At 44.3% G+C, this 13,544-nt stretch overlaps 1 protein-coding gene and 1 non-coding gene across 2 annotated transcripts; both read left to right on the top strand.

Annotated features, from left to right (window-relative positions):
• The first annotated feature begins 4,424 nt into the window (after positions 1–4,424).
• On the top strand, positions 4,425–4,497 carry trnav-uac. The gene has a single exon. It is a non-coding gene; the product is annotated as a tRNA-Val (tRNA).
• A 287-nt stretch (positions 4,498–4,784) lies between these two features.
• prpf4bb (pre-mRNA processing factor 4Bb) lies at positions 4,785–12,732 on the top strand. The gene is made up of 16 exons (XM_034572561.1): positions 4,785–4,872; positions 6,004–6,127; positions 6,449–7,581; positions 7,810–7,983; positions 8,171–8,329; positions 8,518–8,599; positions 8,700–8,901; positions 9,584–9,657; positions 9,771–9,861; positions 10,030–10,177; positions 10,297–10,434; positions 10,541–10,694; positions 10,907–11,021; positions 11,102–11,253; positions 11,342–11,428; positions 11,585–12,732. Exons 1-16 carry the CDS (start codon positions 4,814–4,816, stop codon positions 11,786–11,788), a joined length of 3,096 nt encoding a protein of 1,031 aa, XP_034428452.1. The 5' UTR covers positions 4,785–4,813; the 3' UTR covers positions 11,789–12,732.
• Positions 12,733–13,544: the final 812 nt, after the last annotated feature.

Here is a 13,544-nt window from a genome sequence, read left to right as displayed (position 1 = left end):
CCTGTACCACACCACCGACCTCAGGGGAGTGGAAGAAGCGTATCCCAATAATAAGCGACGTAGCTACTCAGAGAAGAGCAGACAAAGATAAATATGGTTTTGAATTCGTCAAAAACCAACTATGCCGATTGGTCTCCACTGTAGTTGAGCAGGAAAGCAACCCTGCGTTGTGTTGAATGAGTCCTTCTGTTTATTGTCTGCGCCGCAGGAACGGAACACATTTAGTGGTCAAACAGTCACAATAAACACAGACGAACATACTAAACAAATACAAAAGAAAGAGCGAGCAGGTTCAGCTGGTGTGGTTTGAGCTGTCCAATGACTCAGCTCTGGAAAACTCTGTCTCACCCGTTCTTCACACGTCTCAATACGATTTCAACAATAACAGAGCACATACTGATATTAATACACAATCTTTGTACACAGTGCTTAGCCTGAAAACCCATGGGGGGGGCTGACCTACATGGATACATGGATTTGATCATTTACTTGATGCTGAATGCTGCACATTTCCAAAAGCATAAACGGGTGAAGAACGTTTGTCGTTCGTGGAGAAACCAGCAGAGTGTTATTGGAAAGCCCTTCTCCCCCTTGTGTAATCATTGGATCTGTAACTTTTGAGCAGGGCTTCAATCTGCGGTCTGACCACATTCACGGAGTCAGCACATTCTGCCTCGTTCCAGCGAAACTCCTCCGAAAGAATCGACTTTAAATGGAAAAATAGACTTTTGCCCACTCACCCTTAAAACCCATTCTCATAGCAGCAGAGGCCAGAACTCTGTGGGGGGAAATGAGTGAGCAGGAGCAAATGTTAATGGTTGCTTTGTAAAAGAAAAGACTGGCATCAGATAGAGGGAGAGTTTGTGCCTTCAAATTAAAATGTGTGGAAAGATCTGGTCTCATTTAGGAGAAGCAACAACTTGGGTTAGGTTTGAGATAAGAATTTGAATTTGGAGTAGGTGAGGATAGGATTAATTCAAGATTAGCTCAGGATCAAGAACTGCACACCACTAAATTAACAGTTATAGGGAGAGGGTTTTTAATTGAGAACATCTCAGACCCCAAGTTTTACATTTTGAGAGATATGTCACTTTACTTTAAAGTGTTTTGCTCTTTATACAACATCACCTGACTTCCTCATTTGCTTACATCATAATTACTATAACCGCTGCTAGTGGTTAACTTATAATTCATAAATATGGGTCGTGATTAAGATGAAAAGATGAAGAAAGTCCCTTATTTTTTCAGGGATGATGATTGAGTATCGCAGCCTGTTTTGGTAACACCATGGTTTCAACAGGGGAAATTAAGATCTCCTATAAAATTAAATTTTTAAAAAGCTACACTACTCCGGGTTGCATCTTTTTTTACGTTGTTTATCTTGTAACCTGGGAGGCGGACCTACAGCACAGTTTTCTACACTAACATTTGGAGGCTTGATTATCATCCACATGAACTTTTACAGCTACGAGGAGGAAGATTAGGCCTTGAAGCTCCTGTCTTCTAATCTGTCTCCCCCTCCCTGACACAGACACACCCTGAACCTGCACCGATGGACGTGCTGTGGATTCAAATCCTCTGTGATGAATACAGTGAAATCATCTGCAGATTCACTTTACTCACATCCCACTTACTCTGTGTCACCCTCTGACAAGTCCATATGTTTGAGGCAAAACCAAACATCGGAGGCTCATAAGGCAAAGCTGTTGAGAAAAAACATAAAGATGAACACATCTGTCAGGGAGCAAAGAGCATCTGCGCTGATGGAAGCAGCCGTTCTCTCTTTTTATTGAGCAGCATTGTGAGCCGTGGCACAGCTTCACTGGGTGGAAGTCGTCCGGAGCCATAACTCTGTCCTTGTACGTAGCGGAAGACAAAAGCCAGCGAGCAGTGCAGGGGCCGGGGTGACGGTGGGTTAGTGAGTGGTTTTAACGGGCTCTGTAATGGACTGTGGTTGTCTTCTCCGAGCATCTGTTGGACGGGATGTTTTATGGCCCCGTCCTTATTGTGCCTCCGGTGAAGCTCGGAGAGTGGAGGCTCTGAGAGACGAGGCCGACTTGATGTTTGATCACTTTACTCCCTCGCTGGGGAAGTTACAGCTGCAGCAGTCATGACTGGGACCTGCAGGGTCGGAGCATTTAGAAATCTGTGCAGTTAGTTCTGTCAACGTTGATCCAGAAGTAACGTTATCACAGTTTTTACTGCAAAAAAACAACACGTCCTTGAACCTGAACAACCGTATATCTTATTGTCTCTAGGACCAATAGGAGCATGTTCTGAACTGGCTCGACTATGGCAGCATGTGACCTTCACATCGGATCTTCACCTAACGTCGTCTTCCTCCTTTGCTCATGTCGTAATTACTACAGCCACTAGAGGTCACCCAACAATGAAACGTAGCTATGGGTAACAATCATAGACGGATGAAGCGTCTCCATTTCCTTCCACTATCCAGAAATGAAACAATAATATCCTGGATACAAACACAACCATCTTTTTTTATAGCATCAAAGTAAGAAATAAACCCATAAAAATAGTCCATTTCAAACTAAAAGCAGGCGATAATGACAACACAATCATAAAAACACAATATATAAAAGCATGCAGATAAAATATCAATACTAAATCATGCATAATATTAACTCACGGATATAATATAGAAAAAGTAAAAACGTCTGCCGATCTCAGCAGGAAAATGTTTCCCAAAATACCAAACTGCTTTAAGTTCTAACAACTTGCAGAACAGACTAATTTAAACTATGTTCAAATCCATGAAGCTGATGTATTAACTTGTGACGGCTGAGTTCATACAGTAAAAAAAGGTTGAATAATGGAAATGCAAACGTCAGACGTGAGTTGGAGCCCGAGCTAAATCTTTTGCAAACCGGTCACACAACATTATAAATCATAAACTGTACGACACACAGAGAGTCTCTTCTGCAGACTTCACACATTCACTCTGCACAGCTCTGTGATTTACTCACCACACTGCGACTCGGGTCTCAACTAATGCAACATCTAATATCTCCACAAGTGACACTTTAATCTGGTGAGACCTCTAGCTTGTGACTTTACTGTATAAATCTGAGATGCACTGTACAGCAGCGGACCCAGAACATAAGTTACAGCCCCTGGACCGTCTGTGTACTTATACCACAGGGTCCCATCAGACTTTTAGATTTATATAATTTATTCCACAATCTGAAACTGAATCAAATTAAGTTTTTTTAAGTTATTTTTTTATCGAATAAAACACAGACGATGATGATGTTAACACCTGCAGAACTGTCGTCTGCCGGATCTGCCGTCCCATCTGCCAGGATGTCACAATTACTGATGTTATATATATATATATATATATATATATATATATATATATATATATATATACATGCCTCCATTACTTTCACACTGTTGTGAGGGAGCCACCACAGGTGCTTCACACTACCAGGATTTACTGCTTCGTATAAAACTGTCAAGTGCAGATAATGACCTCCCCCTGACTGCTCTGGCATCCTTGAATGTGAAGTGATGAGCTGCGTCAAGAAGCTGCTGCTCACTTGTTATTTTCTACTCTTTCTCGCATCCTTTTCACCATGTAAATCGGTTTTCAGTGTTTTGAAGCAACTCAGTAAATCGGATGTGGTGTTTGGTGTTTTTACTCTTTCCAATAAACGTTTTGTTGTTTTCCTTTCTAAGAAGGATCATGATAATCTACCATAGCAGCTCTGATGAGTATCAATGGTATAAGAAGCTGTCACATCAGAAAAGTTACTCACACACCTTCTTGTGCAGAGCAAAGGAAAACTCAAGATACTTTGTTTTTCTTGTCTTGTCATTGTTATTTCTGAAGAGGGAAACAGTGAATTCTATCTTTAGAATATGAGATTTCAACATATCAACATACTGTGTCATCCAACTTAAAAATATGTCAACCAAATACATCTGAGCCTCTGAGGGGTTAATGGGGAGAACTTGTCTGGACCCATGTTCTGGGTAAACAAAATAAACCAATGTCCAGTGTGCTGCATATCTTTGAGTGTGGTGACACATTTCTTTGTACTCACCTTATCACAGGTAGAGGACAAACCATAGTTCAAATCAAATTCAGTTTAACACAACATAACACTGACAAACACACACTCAGGCACACACACACCTGATCTTTATCACCTGTGCGTTTCCTCTGCTCCACCCAGTGTTCAAAATACAGTATTGCACGTGGTCGCCTGTGTAAGACATAAATATAAAATTAAATTAAAGCAGAAACTATAATATGGCCCCAACAAAGTAGATTATACTATAAATATGAGCCATGACAATTTGTTCCAGACAAAACTTCAACTGTTTGGCCAAGACTCCATATGTTGAATAAGACACTGTTATAACTTCCAGACGCCTATGACCACGCTGATGAGCACAGTGGTTTCATAGTGTAGTGGTCATCACGTCTGCTTTACACGCAGAAGGTCCTGGGTTCAATCCCCAGTGAAACCAAATTTCTGCTGTTGCACAGAACCAGTTTCCACATGTTCTTCTCTTCAGGTGCAAATTATTATCATATATACAGAACTTGTCTTTCTCCTGTTGCATTAATTCATTGACACCATTGACGCCGTGATCAACCCACGTGCTGGTGTGCACACATTAAATTCTGAACACAAGCGCGCCCCCTGGTGGAAGAAACACAAACTTAGTTTTGAAAGCTTACCGTTCACCTCCAGCCCGGCAGGGGGCGCATCTGTGTTTTCATATCGCTGCACGTCTGTTTTCAAAATAGTGGGAAAAGAAGAGGTCCCCTCAGCTGAGGAAAATGGCCGACGTAGAAATGGACATCGCGTCCAGCAGAATGAATAATGGCAACGAACACGTGTAAGTGACTTTATTCAAGATGAAACATCCGTTAGATCGAGACACGAACTGATCTGCGCTCCTCGCGTGTGGAGGAAGTGTTTTGTTGGTCGGGAACGCGGCGGCTGAGCCGCAGCTTCACGTTGTTACCGGAGCTAATGAATCGCACACCAGCCACCGGCTAACGCTGCTAGCTAACCCTGCTAACGCTCTGTGGCTCACACCGCGTCAAGTGTCGCGAAACACGCAGCGCGCACGTACACGTGAACCGTGGGGGGTCGTGTGTTTACCTTCGTGTTCCACCTGTCGGGCCACACGTGGTCAAACGGTGTGGCGCCGCAGCTGCGACCCTGGGACTCGGGCTAGCATGGCTAGCAAGAGGAGGTAGCCTGTTAGCTGCAAGTTGGCTAAGAGCGGTTAGCACCCGAGCTAATGAGTGGAGATCGTGTTGGCGGTGGATCTCAGAGGGGAAGGGGGAAGAGGAAGTGCACCTGCGGACACATGGTTGACTCTAACACTTTAATAAACACGTTTACGTCACTGGCCATTGTTCTTAAAATGCACGATTGTGCAGTTTCTATGTAAATCGAGCACATTACGTAACCACTATTTACTCAGCGTTAGGTAGATGTGCTTGTGGGGATCTACAGGTTATTCTAAACGTGGGTGTAGAGCTAACAACTGATTGGTTTCACTGTATTTTAGCATTAGCACGATGTCTGCCATATCATTTTATAGTGAAGGAGGATCACTGTTGCAAAGGCTTAGAAATATAAATCCACAGATATTTGTTCTGTGTTGGATAAATGGTGGTTTCCCCTACAACCAAATCTCCCCTGTGCCCTGGTTGCTATTGGTTACTGGTGATGAAGAGGCACAACAAGGATGAAGCTGCTTCCAGGCTTCATGTCCTCAGTGTGTTGTCAAGCTAAAGACATCAGTGTAATTCGCTGCTGCCAGTGATGACTGATCATCCCTGTTTCCCAGAGTCTGAGCTGTCAACTTTAAATGTTTTATTCAACAAATGATCCAAAACTATCACGTTCATATCACACAGATTAATACTTCCGACGTTTTCTCAATTCAACACGTTTGATCTATTTTTATTACGGTTGATTGGTTATAATTAACTCAAGTGTCTTGTTGTTTCAGCACCATCATCGAAGACTGTTCCCTGTCAAACAAGAAGCCGGATCTGGAAAGCCAGGAAAAAAGTGGGAATGAGGACAGTGGAGAGATGTCTGAGGAAGAGGAAGAAGAAGAGGAGGGGGAAGAGGTAATGGTGGACAACAGCTGACGTCATGATTGTGACTTAAACTCTTAATTTTAAATTCAAGTCAAAAAAAGATTCCTGTTAATTTGATTTTCCAAGTTTATGGGAATATGCAGATGGAATTTGGAAAAGTTAAACTGCATAATTCCAAATGTTCTTATGTTGTTTCCTCATCTACAATAATACTGCGAGCTACTATTTTGTACATACAATCTGGATGAGTACAACCTTATAAAATTTGAAGAAAACATATCTTAAATGTTGAATACTGTGATGATCTGACACCTGAATCAACTGACAAGCTGCTATATTGTCTCATCGTAGGGAGAAGCAGAAACCAATGGCGAGAAGACAGTGGAGGGGCCCAAGCATCACAGCAGCAGCGGTAAACACAAGAGGAAAAAACACAAGCATCGTAGCAAGCACAAAAAGCACAAACATACCTTTGACGAGGACAAGGACCGCAAACGCAGACATCGTCATAAACACAGGAAACACAAGCGCAAAGAGGGCGCCTCTCCCTCTGCTGCTGTTCTCTTATCTGGCACCTCCAGCCATAAAAAAGTTGAAACTTCCCCCTCCTCTGGGAATCCGAGTCTAGACGACAGAGCCTTGCTGGAGGATTTGGAGAAACAGAGAGCGATGATCAAAGCTGAGCTTGACAGCCAGATGATGGAGGGCAAGGTTCAGTCCGGCATGGGCTTGATCCTTCAGGGGTATAACTCTGGATCAGAGGAGGACGGAGAAGCCAGGGTAAGAAATGGAGAGCAGCGTCAAAGGGGCAGTTCAGGCAAACCCATATCTCCCAGAGGAGGAAAAGGTGGGAAATCGAGACGGGACTCAACCGAGGGCGGTAAGTCCAGCGCCAAGCGTCGCAGTAAGTCAGCGGACAGGCCTGCTAAGGAGTCCAAGCAGGACAAGGTGACCAAAAGCACCAAGGACACAGGGGTAAAGGACAGAGGCCGTGGCAGAAGCAGGTCTAAAGACAGAAAGTGTTCAGACAGCGCCGATAGGTCCAAGGAGAGAAGGAAGTCCAACTCTCCCTCTACATGGAGAGGAGAGGAGAAAGGCGGCCGCACTGATAAACGTTCCTCTCCTCAGCGGGAAGACAGATCAATCCCGGAAAGACCAACCCGACGGTCCCGATCACCTGGACGAGAGCGGCCGAGTCGTCCCGATGCCGACCGGGACAAGCGGCCGGCCAAGTCTCCATCCAAGGACGCTTCATCGGGGAAAGAGAACCGCTCACCTTACAGACGAGGACCTCAGAGCCCCGCGAGGAAACGCAGTCCTTCCCCTCGCCAGAGAGAAGCCCGCCAACCCGCGGCGAGTGCCGTGGACAGGACTTCAAAACAGAGCAACTCTCCATCCAGAATAAGGTCCCCACCCAGGAGAGGCCGTAGTCGTTCACCAGATCTGAGGAGGAGGGACATCGACAGGCAGGAGTCACCATTAAGGTTGGTGACCAGAGCTGGTTTGACTTGTTGTTATACAGGGTTTTGTGAAAAAACTAATTGAATAAAGACATCAATTAAGTATTAAAAATAGAAGATTTAAAACAAGAGATGCAGTATTTGAAAGCTCTCATTGGAAGTCTGTTGTAATTCATCTGCATCACAAATGTTTGGTTTAAGTGTAGATTGTCCAATTCAACCTATCGATCCACGTCTCTTATGTTTGTACAGGAAACGCATGCGGGCAGATGTAGGGCCGGGTCGGGACAGGTCACGAGAGAACAGTCCTCGAGCAGCCGCTCGCCGCAGGATGAGTCGCTCACCTCTGAGACGAAGATCCCTGTCACCACGACGACGCTCCCGCTCTTCCCCTCGCCGACGGAGCAGGTCTCCACTGGGATACAGGTGATGGCCCATTTCACAATGTAGTTTATCTAATGTTTGTTATATAATGCTGTCAGGCTACTGTCCTGTTTTTTTCACTTCAAATTAGTGTTTAAAGTCTTTAACTTAACTTCCATTCAGTTTTCCAGTTGTAATGTGACTTCTATGAGATAATGAACCATCTCTCCCTGACGTCTCGTCCCCACAGGGCTGGAGACAGAGACCGGTATGGTCGGCCCAGGCAGTACCGCCGCTCAATGTCACGCGATCGGGATCGAAGGAGGCGGCGCAGCAGAGATGAAGACAAGTTCAAGGGGAGTCTGTCAGAGGGCATGAAGGTCGACAAGGAGTCCTCCGGGGAAGAAGTGTGAGTAGAAGGAGATATTTGAGTTTTACATGTGAAGGAAAATAACAAAAGAATCTATTTATTTGTCCCTTTTATTCTCCTGCTGCTTCCTACCACACTAAAAGTGGATTGAGTTTGTTCATGCCAAATGTTTTTCACATCAGATTCTTTGATGGATTAATGTATCAGCATAAACTTTGTGTTTTCAGCCTGGAAGACTTTGACGGGGAAGAAGTAGATGAAGAAGCTCTGATCGAACAGCGTCGCCAGCAGCGCCTGGCCATTGTCCAGGTCTGTGCAGAAATATTCTGAACCCGATCTAACGCTTTGGTAAATGCCATCCAGTAAAGTATTGCAATCCCATCGTCTCTTTGTCCGTGACATTTTACAGAAATACAAAGTGGGGAACGATGACAGCAACATGGTGTCGGAGCCCAGCAGCCCCCAGAGCAGCACACGCAGCCGCTCGCCCTCGCCCGACGACATCCTGGAGCGAGTCGCTGCAGACGTTAAGGAGTATGAACGCGAGAATCTTAACACCTTCGAGGCCAACATCAAAGCCAAGCACAACCTCATCGCCCAGGAGAAAGACGGTAAATGTCCTGCTCAGCATTGGCACGTGTGTTGGCGTACAAGGCCAACTGAATGAACCGCACCATTACACGTGTGCTCTGTAGTTAAACCGCAGCTGTCCACATGTAATGGTGATATTTGTACAGGCTTGAGGCCTAATGTGACAAAAATGATCCCTCTTTGATAAATGCACTGGAATCTTTATAGAAACCAAAATGGCAATTTTTCAATGCTCTTACAATCAAGTTTTCTCCAGTTCCATCTCAACGAGTTCAGCAGATGCGGCCGAAGGAGTTTACAAACGTGAAAATCGACTGGTAGTATTGTCTTGACCCATAAACGTGCAGCAATACTGGTTCCTCCCTGCAGTTGAGTAAAATCTGGCACTTTTGTGATTGTGATACAAACTGGTCAAAAGATACCAGTGTAGAAAACAAACAACAACAAAAATGATGTGGTGTGATTTGTGCTGGAACCACAGAGTTGTGTGATGCAGGGGTTTTAATTTTGTTTCTTTCTGTCATGTGTTCATTCAGTTGCTGGCTTGTAATCCAAAGCCTGGCTGTCTCTACAGCACCTGCAGCATGTTTTGATCTCTGCAGAGTATGTGAATCAAACACATGTTCCACATATTCTGTTTTACAACAGCGTGAGCAACGAGAAACCCATCATGTGGTGTTTTACTGTTGTCCTTTGTTCCAGGAGCCAATCCAAAGAAGCCTTCAGCCCCCGACATGTTCATAGAGTCAGACGACATGTTTGCTGCGGACTTTGATGTGAGTATTACGACATGTTCCTTGCATTTTATCGTCTATTTTACTGGCCTTGTCTCGAGGTTTAGAAGAGAACAAAATAAAAGGAAACGCTGACTTGATTTTTGTTTCTGCAGAGTGCCAGGATGAGAGCAGCAGGCGTAGGGAAGGACTTCAAGGAGAACCCCAACCTCAGGGACAACTGGACGGATGCTGAGGGTTACTACCGTAAGTGATGCCTCTCGAATTCTACGACTCTGAATCAGGGGAAACATCTATGAATGCCTGTTTGATGTTGTGGCAACGTACAAATAAAACGTAGTCGTATCTCCTGTCTAGACTTTTCAATATAATGATTATTCAGAGTTGACTTTATCCTTTTCCTTTGTTATTTAGGGGTGAACATTGGGGAGACACTGGACAAGCGCTATGACGTGTATGGTTACACCGGCCAAGGCGTGTTCAGCAACGTGATCAGGGCCAGGGACACTGCAAGGGGCGGCCAGGAGGTGGCAGTCAAGATCATACGAAACAACGAGCTCATGTGAGTGAACCAAGAACACGAATGTCAAACTAAACCGGTGGAGGTGCTTAGAAATGCAGCTCTTTCTTTGACTGGATTTGCATTGATGAACAACATGTATGATGTTTTTTCGTGAACAGGCAGAAGACGGGTTTGAAGGAGTTAGAATTCCTCAAGAAGCTGAACGACGCAGATCCCGACGACAAGTTCCACTGCCTTCGTCTTTTCAGACACTTCTACCACAAGCAGCATCTGTGTCTGGTATTCGAGCCTCTCAGGTACTGAAAGAGGAAACAACCTCCTTCCTCTCAGTCTGTGCATCATTTGGTACAGTAATGTGCTGCTCCCGCTCGCTAACGACCTTCTGAATTCTGTGTTCCATAGTATGAATTTACGAGAGGTGCTGAAGAAATATGGCAAAGATGTGGGGCTCCATATCAAGGCTGTGCGATCCTACAGCCAGCAGCTCTTCTTGGCTCTCAAGCTGCTCAAACGCTGCAACATCCTCCACGCTGACATCAAGCCGGACAATATCCTGGTAGGATTTTAAATGTTTTAAACTCAAGATAGATACTCAAATGATGAAGAAGGGATTTTCCTAGCGACTAATCTCCCTGTTGATTAAATGGAAATTGAAATTTAGACGATTCGAATGGTCTGAATTTAGCAGAATTTAACCAGGATCACAGCTAAGTCAATTAATTGTTCATATTCCTGATCTGTACTGATGTGTTTGTCTGTTTTTACAAGGTGAATGAGTCAAAGACCATTCTGAAGCTCTGTGACTTCGGTTCTGCGTCCCACGTCGCAGACAACGACATCACACCGTACCTGGTCAGCAGGTTCTACCGAGCTCCAGAAATCAGTAGGTTTCACTATTTGTATTAATCACTGATCTCACGATTTAAAAGCCTGAACCTGCCTCACAGTTTGTTTCTGTTACAGTCATCGGGAAGCCGTACGACTACGGTATTGACATGTGGTCTGTCGGCTGCACACTGACCGAGCTCTACAGCGGCAAAATCCTGTTTCCTGGATCTTCCAACAATCACATGATCAAACTGGCGATGGACCTGAAGGGCAAGATGCCCAACAAGGTTGAAATTCCATCATATAATTTCAGCTCCTTTTAGTTGTTTGTCCAAGAAGTGATGACTGATGCAATAATGTGTTTTCTCTCCTCAGATGATCCGTAAAGGTTTGTTCAAAGACCAGCACTTCGATCAGAACTTGAACTTCCTGTACATTGAAGTGGACAAAGTAACAGAAAGGGTAAAGTGTTCAGACTCATTTCTACAAAACATTTCCTGTCATTTTAACAACAAGCCTAAATGTTATTTTCCTGTTTTAAATCTGACAATTTACGTATCTAACATGTTCTGTATTTATTTATTAATATCTTCTCCTTTTATTTCTCGGCACCACCAGGAAAAGGTGACGGTGATGAGCACCATCAACCCCACCAAAGACCTGCTGGCGGACATGATAGGAGGCCAGCGTCTGCCTGAGGACCAGAGGAAGAAGGTGATGCAGCTGAAGGACCTGCTGGACTCCACCCTGATGCTGGACCCAGCCAAACGCATCAGCATCAACCAGGCTCTGCAGCACCCCTTCATCCAGGAGAAGATCTAACACCCTGAACGCCACACACGCACTCCCAGAGCCGGCGGAGAGAAACAACCACTAAACCAGCTCTGACAGGGACTCTGCAGCCGGCCCACAGACGTCTGTTCAGAATGTCGTGGATTGTTTTTGTTCTTCCTCGTGGATTCACAATTCTGTTTTATTGTAAATAGATCATTGAAATGGTAGCCCTCGAAAACATTGATTTTTCTTCCCTTCACAAATGCAGTCACGGACTCTTTTTTTATTTAACTGGCATCGGAGTGAAAACTGTTCAAAAGAAGAATATAATTCCTGTAAATACCGCTGTGTCTATTGCATTAACAATCTGAAGCAGAAGACGGCTGAGTTTTGTCATAGTTGCAGACATCTAAATACATCGTTCTTTTTTTAACCACATTGCTCATTGTGGGGCGATGCATGCTTTTGAATGTGCACCCTTTGTGCTCTAGATTCCTGTGGTGCAGGCCTGTGTAAATGCTCTGTCTGTGCATCAGTGTCCCACATGTGACGGCAACTCCCCCCTCGACTCCCTCTTCCCCCAACCAAGTATCCAGACCTTGAGGTCTGCGCTGAAGGAATAGACGCATACTATGTACTCCTTACAACCATTTCTTTTTTTTTATTCATTTCAATGCAGATAGTCATTGTTTCTGTTGCTGGATGTTTCCGTGTTTTTTTGTTATTTTACCCTCCTCTCCCTCCAGCTCTCTGGCTCGGCCCCGGCTCTTAAGGCTCTCACATTCAAGTGCCTCCTGTTTGAGCCTCGTGTGTTAAAACACCGAAACATTGCGGGCCGGTTGAAGCCACACCTGTGACCCTTCTCTCCACTTCTGTAAATAGTCCATATAGTTACTGTCATTTCATGTATGATTAATTTGTTTTTTTCCCCATTTAAGTGGTAAAAAAAACAATTCTTGTGATTTCAATAAAGAATAGTTGTGGAAACGCTGCTGAAAGAGCACCTTCAATATAAGATGTTTTTTAGTAATAAAATGTTTCCTATTGTAACCAAACCCCCTTTTCCTCTTTTTATCATGATTTTACATCAGTAGTTAAATTCATTTTAATGTGTTTTCTAAGTAGATTAACAGACACGTACATACTTTGACATTTCACTGTCCAAGAAGTGCTTTTGTGATTCGCTGGGGAAGATCCTCGCATGTCAGTGTAGTCTGAAGATGTAAGAGTGAGTGAGATGGAATATTTTCGGGGGAGAAAAATGTTTTTGACCCTTCACTGCTGCAGCACGATCCATCTCGCATCCAGTTGCAACAATTTCCTCTCATGCTCCCTCTCTCCGCAGCGGAGAAGTAACCGTACCCATCATTTCCCTCGAATGATTGCACGAGTGTTGAGCTTCTAAAAAAGCATAATGGGAGACTCGCTTTAGAAAAGATTTGACCATTTTACATCGTCCGGAAAGTTGTGGCGTGATGCAAGATGTGGGATGAAGGACGTCTGATTGGAGCTGATGGGCTGCCGGCCTGAAGTCGTCTGTTAATACATGTGTTACAGTGGAATTACCACAGGTAAAGAGGTCGGTGTGAATGGGGAAGGACACTTACAAGTACTGGCTTTAATCTCAACTCAGAGGGACGAGGGTGCGACTGCTTTTAATCTGAATAAATAACCAAACATTATTTATAACTGCTAGCAAATAAAAAATAGGATGAAATTCACACTGCAAAGCTTCTGTTAGTTGTAATTTCCTGTGACGATCAGAAGAGGGCATCAGATGCACAGGGTATGAATGAAGTCATTG

Source organism: Hippoglossus hippoglossus, chromosome 20 (assembly GCF_009819705.1).
Source record: "Hippoglossus hippoglossus isolate fHipHip1 chromosome 20, fHipHip1.pri, whole genome shotgun sequence".
Taxonomy (NCBI): Eukaryota; Metazoa; Chordata; class Actinopteri; order Pleuronectiformes; family Pleuronectidae; genus Hippoglossus; species Hippoglossus hippoglossus.
This window is presented reverse-complemented; position numbering and strand designations above follow the sequence as displayed.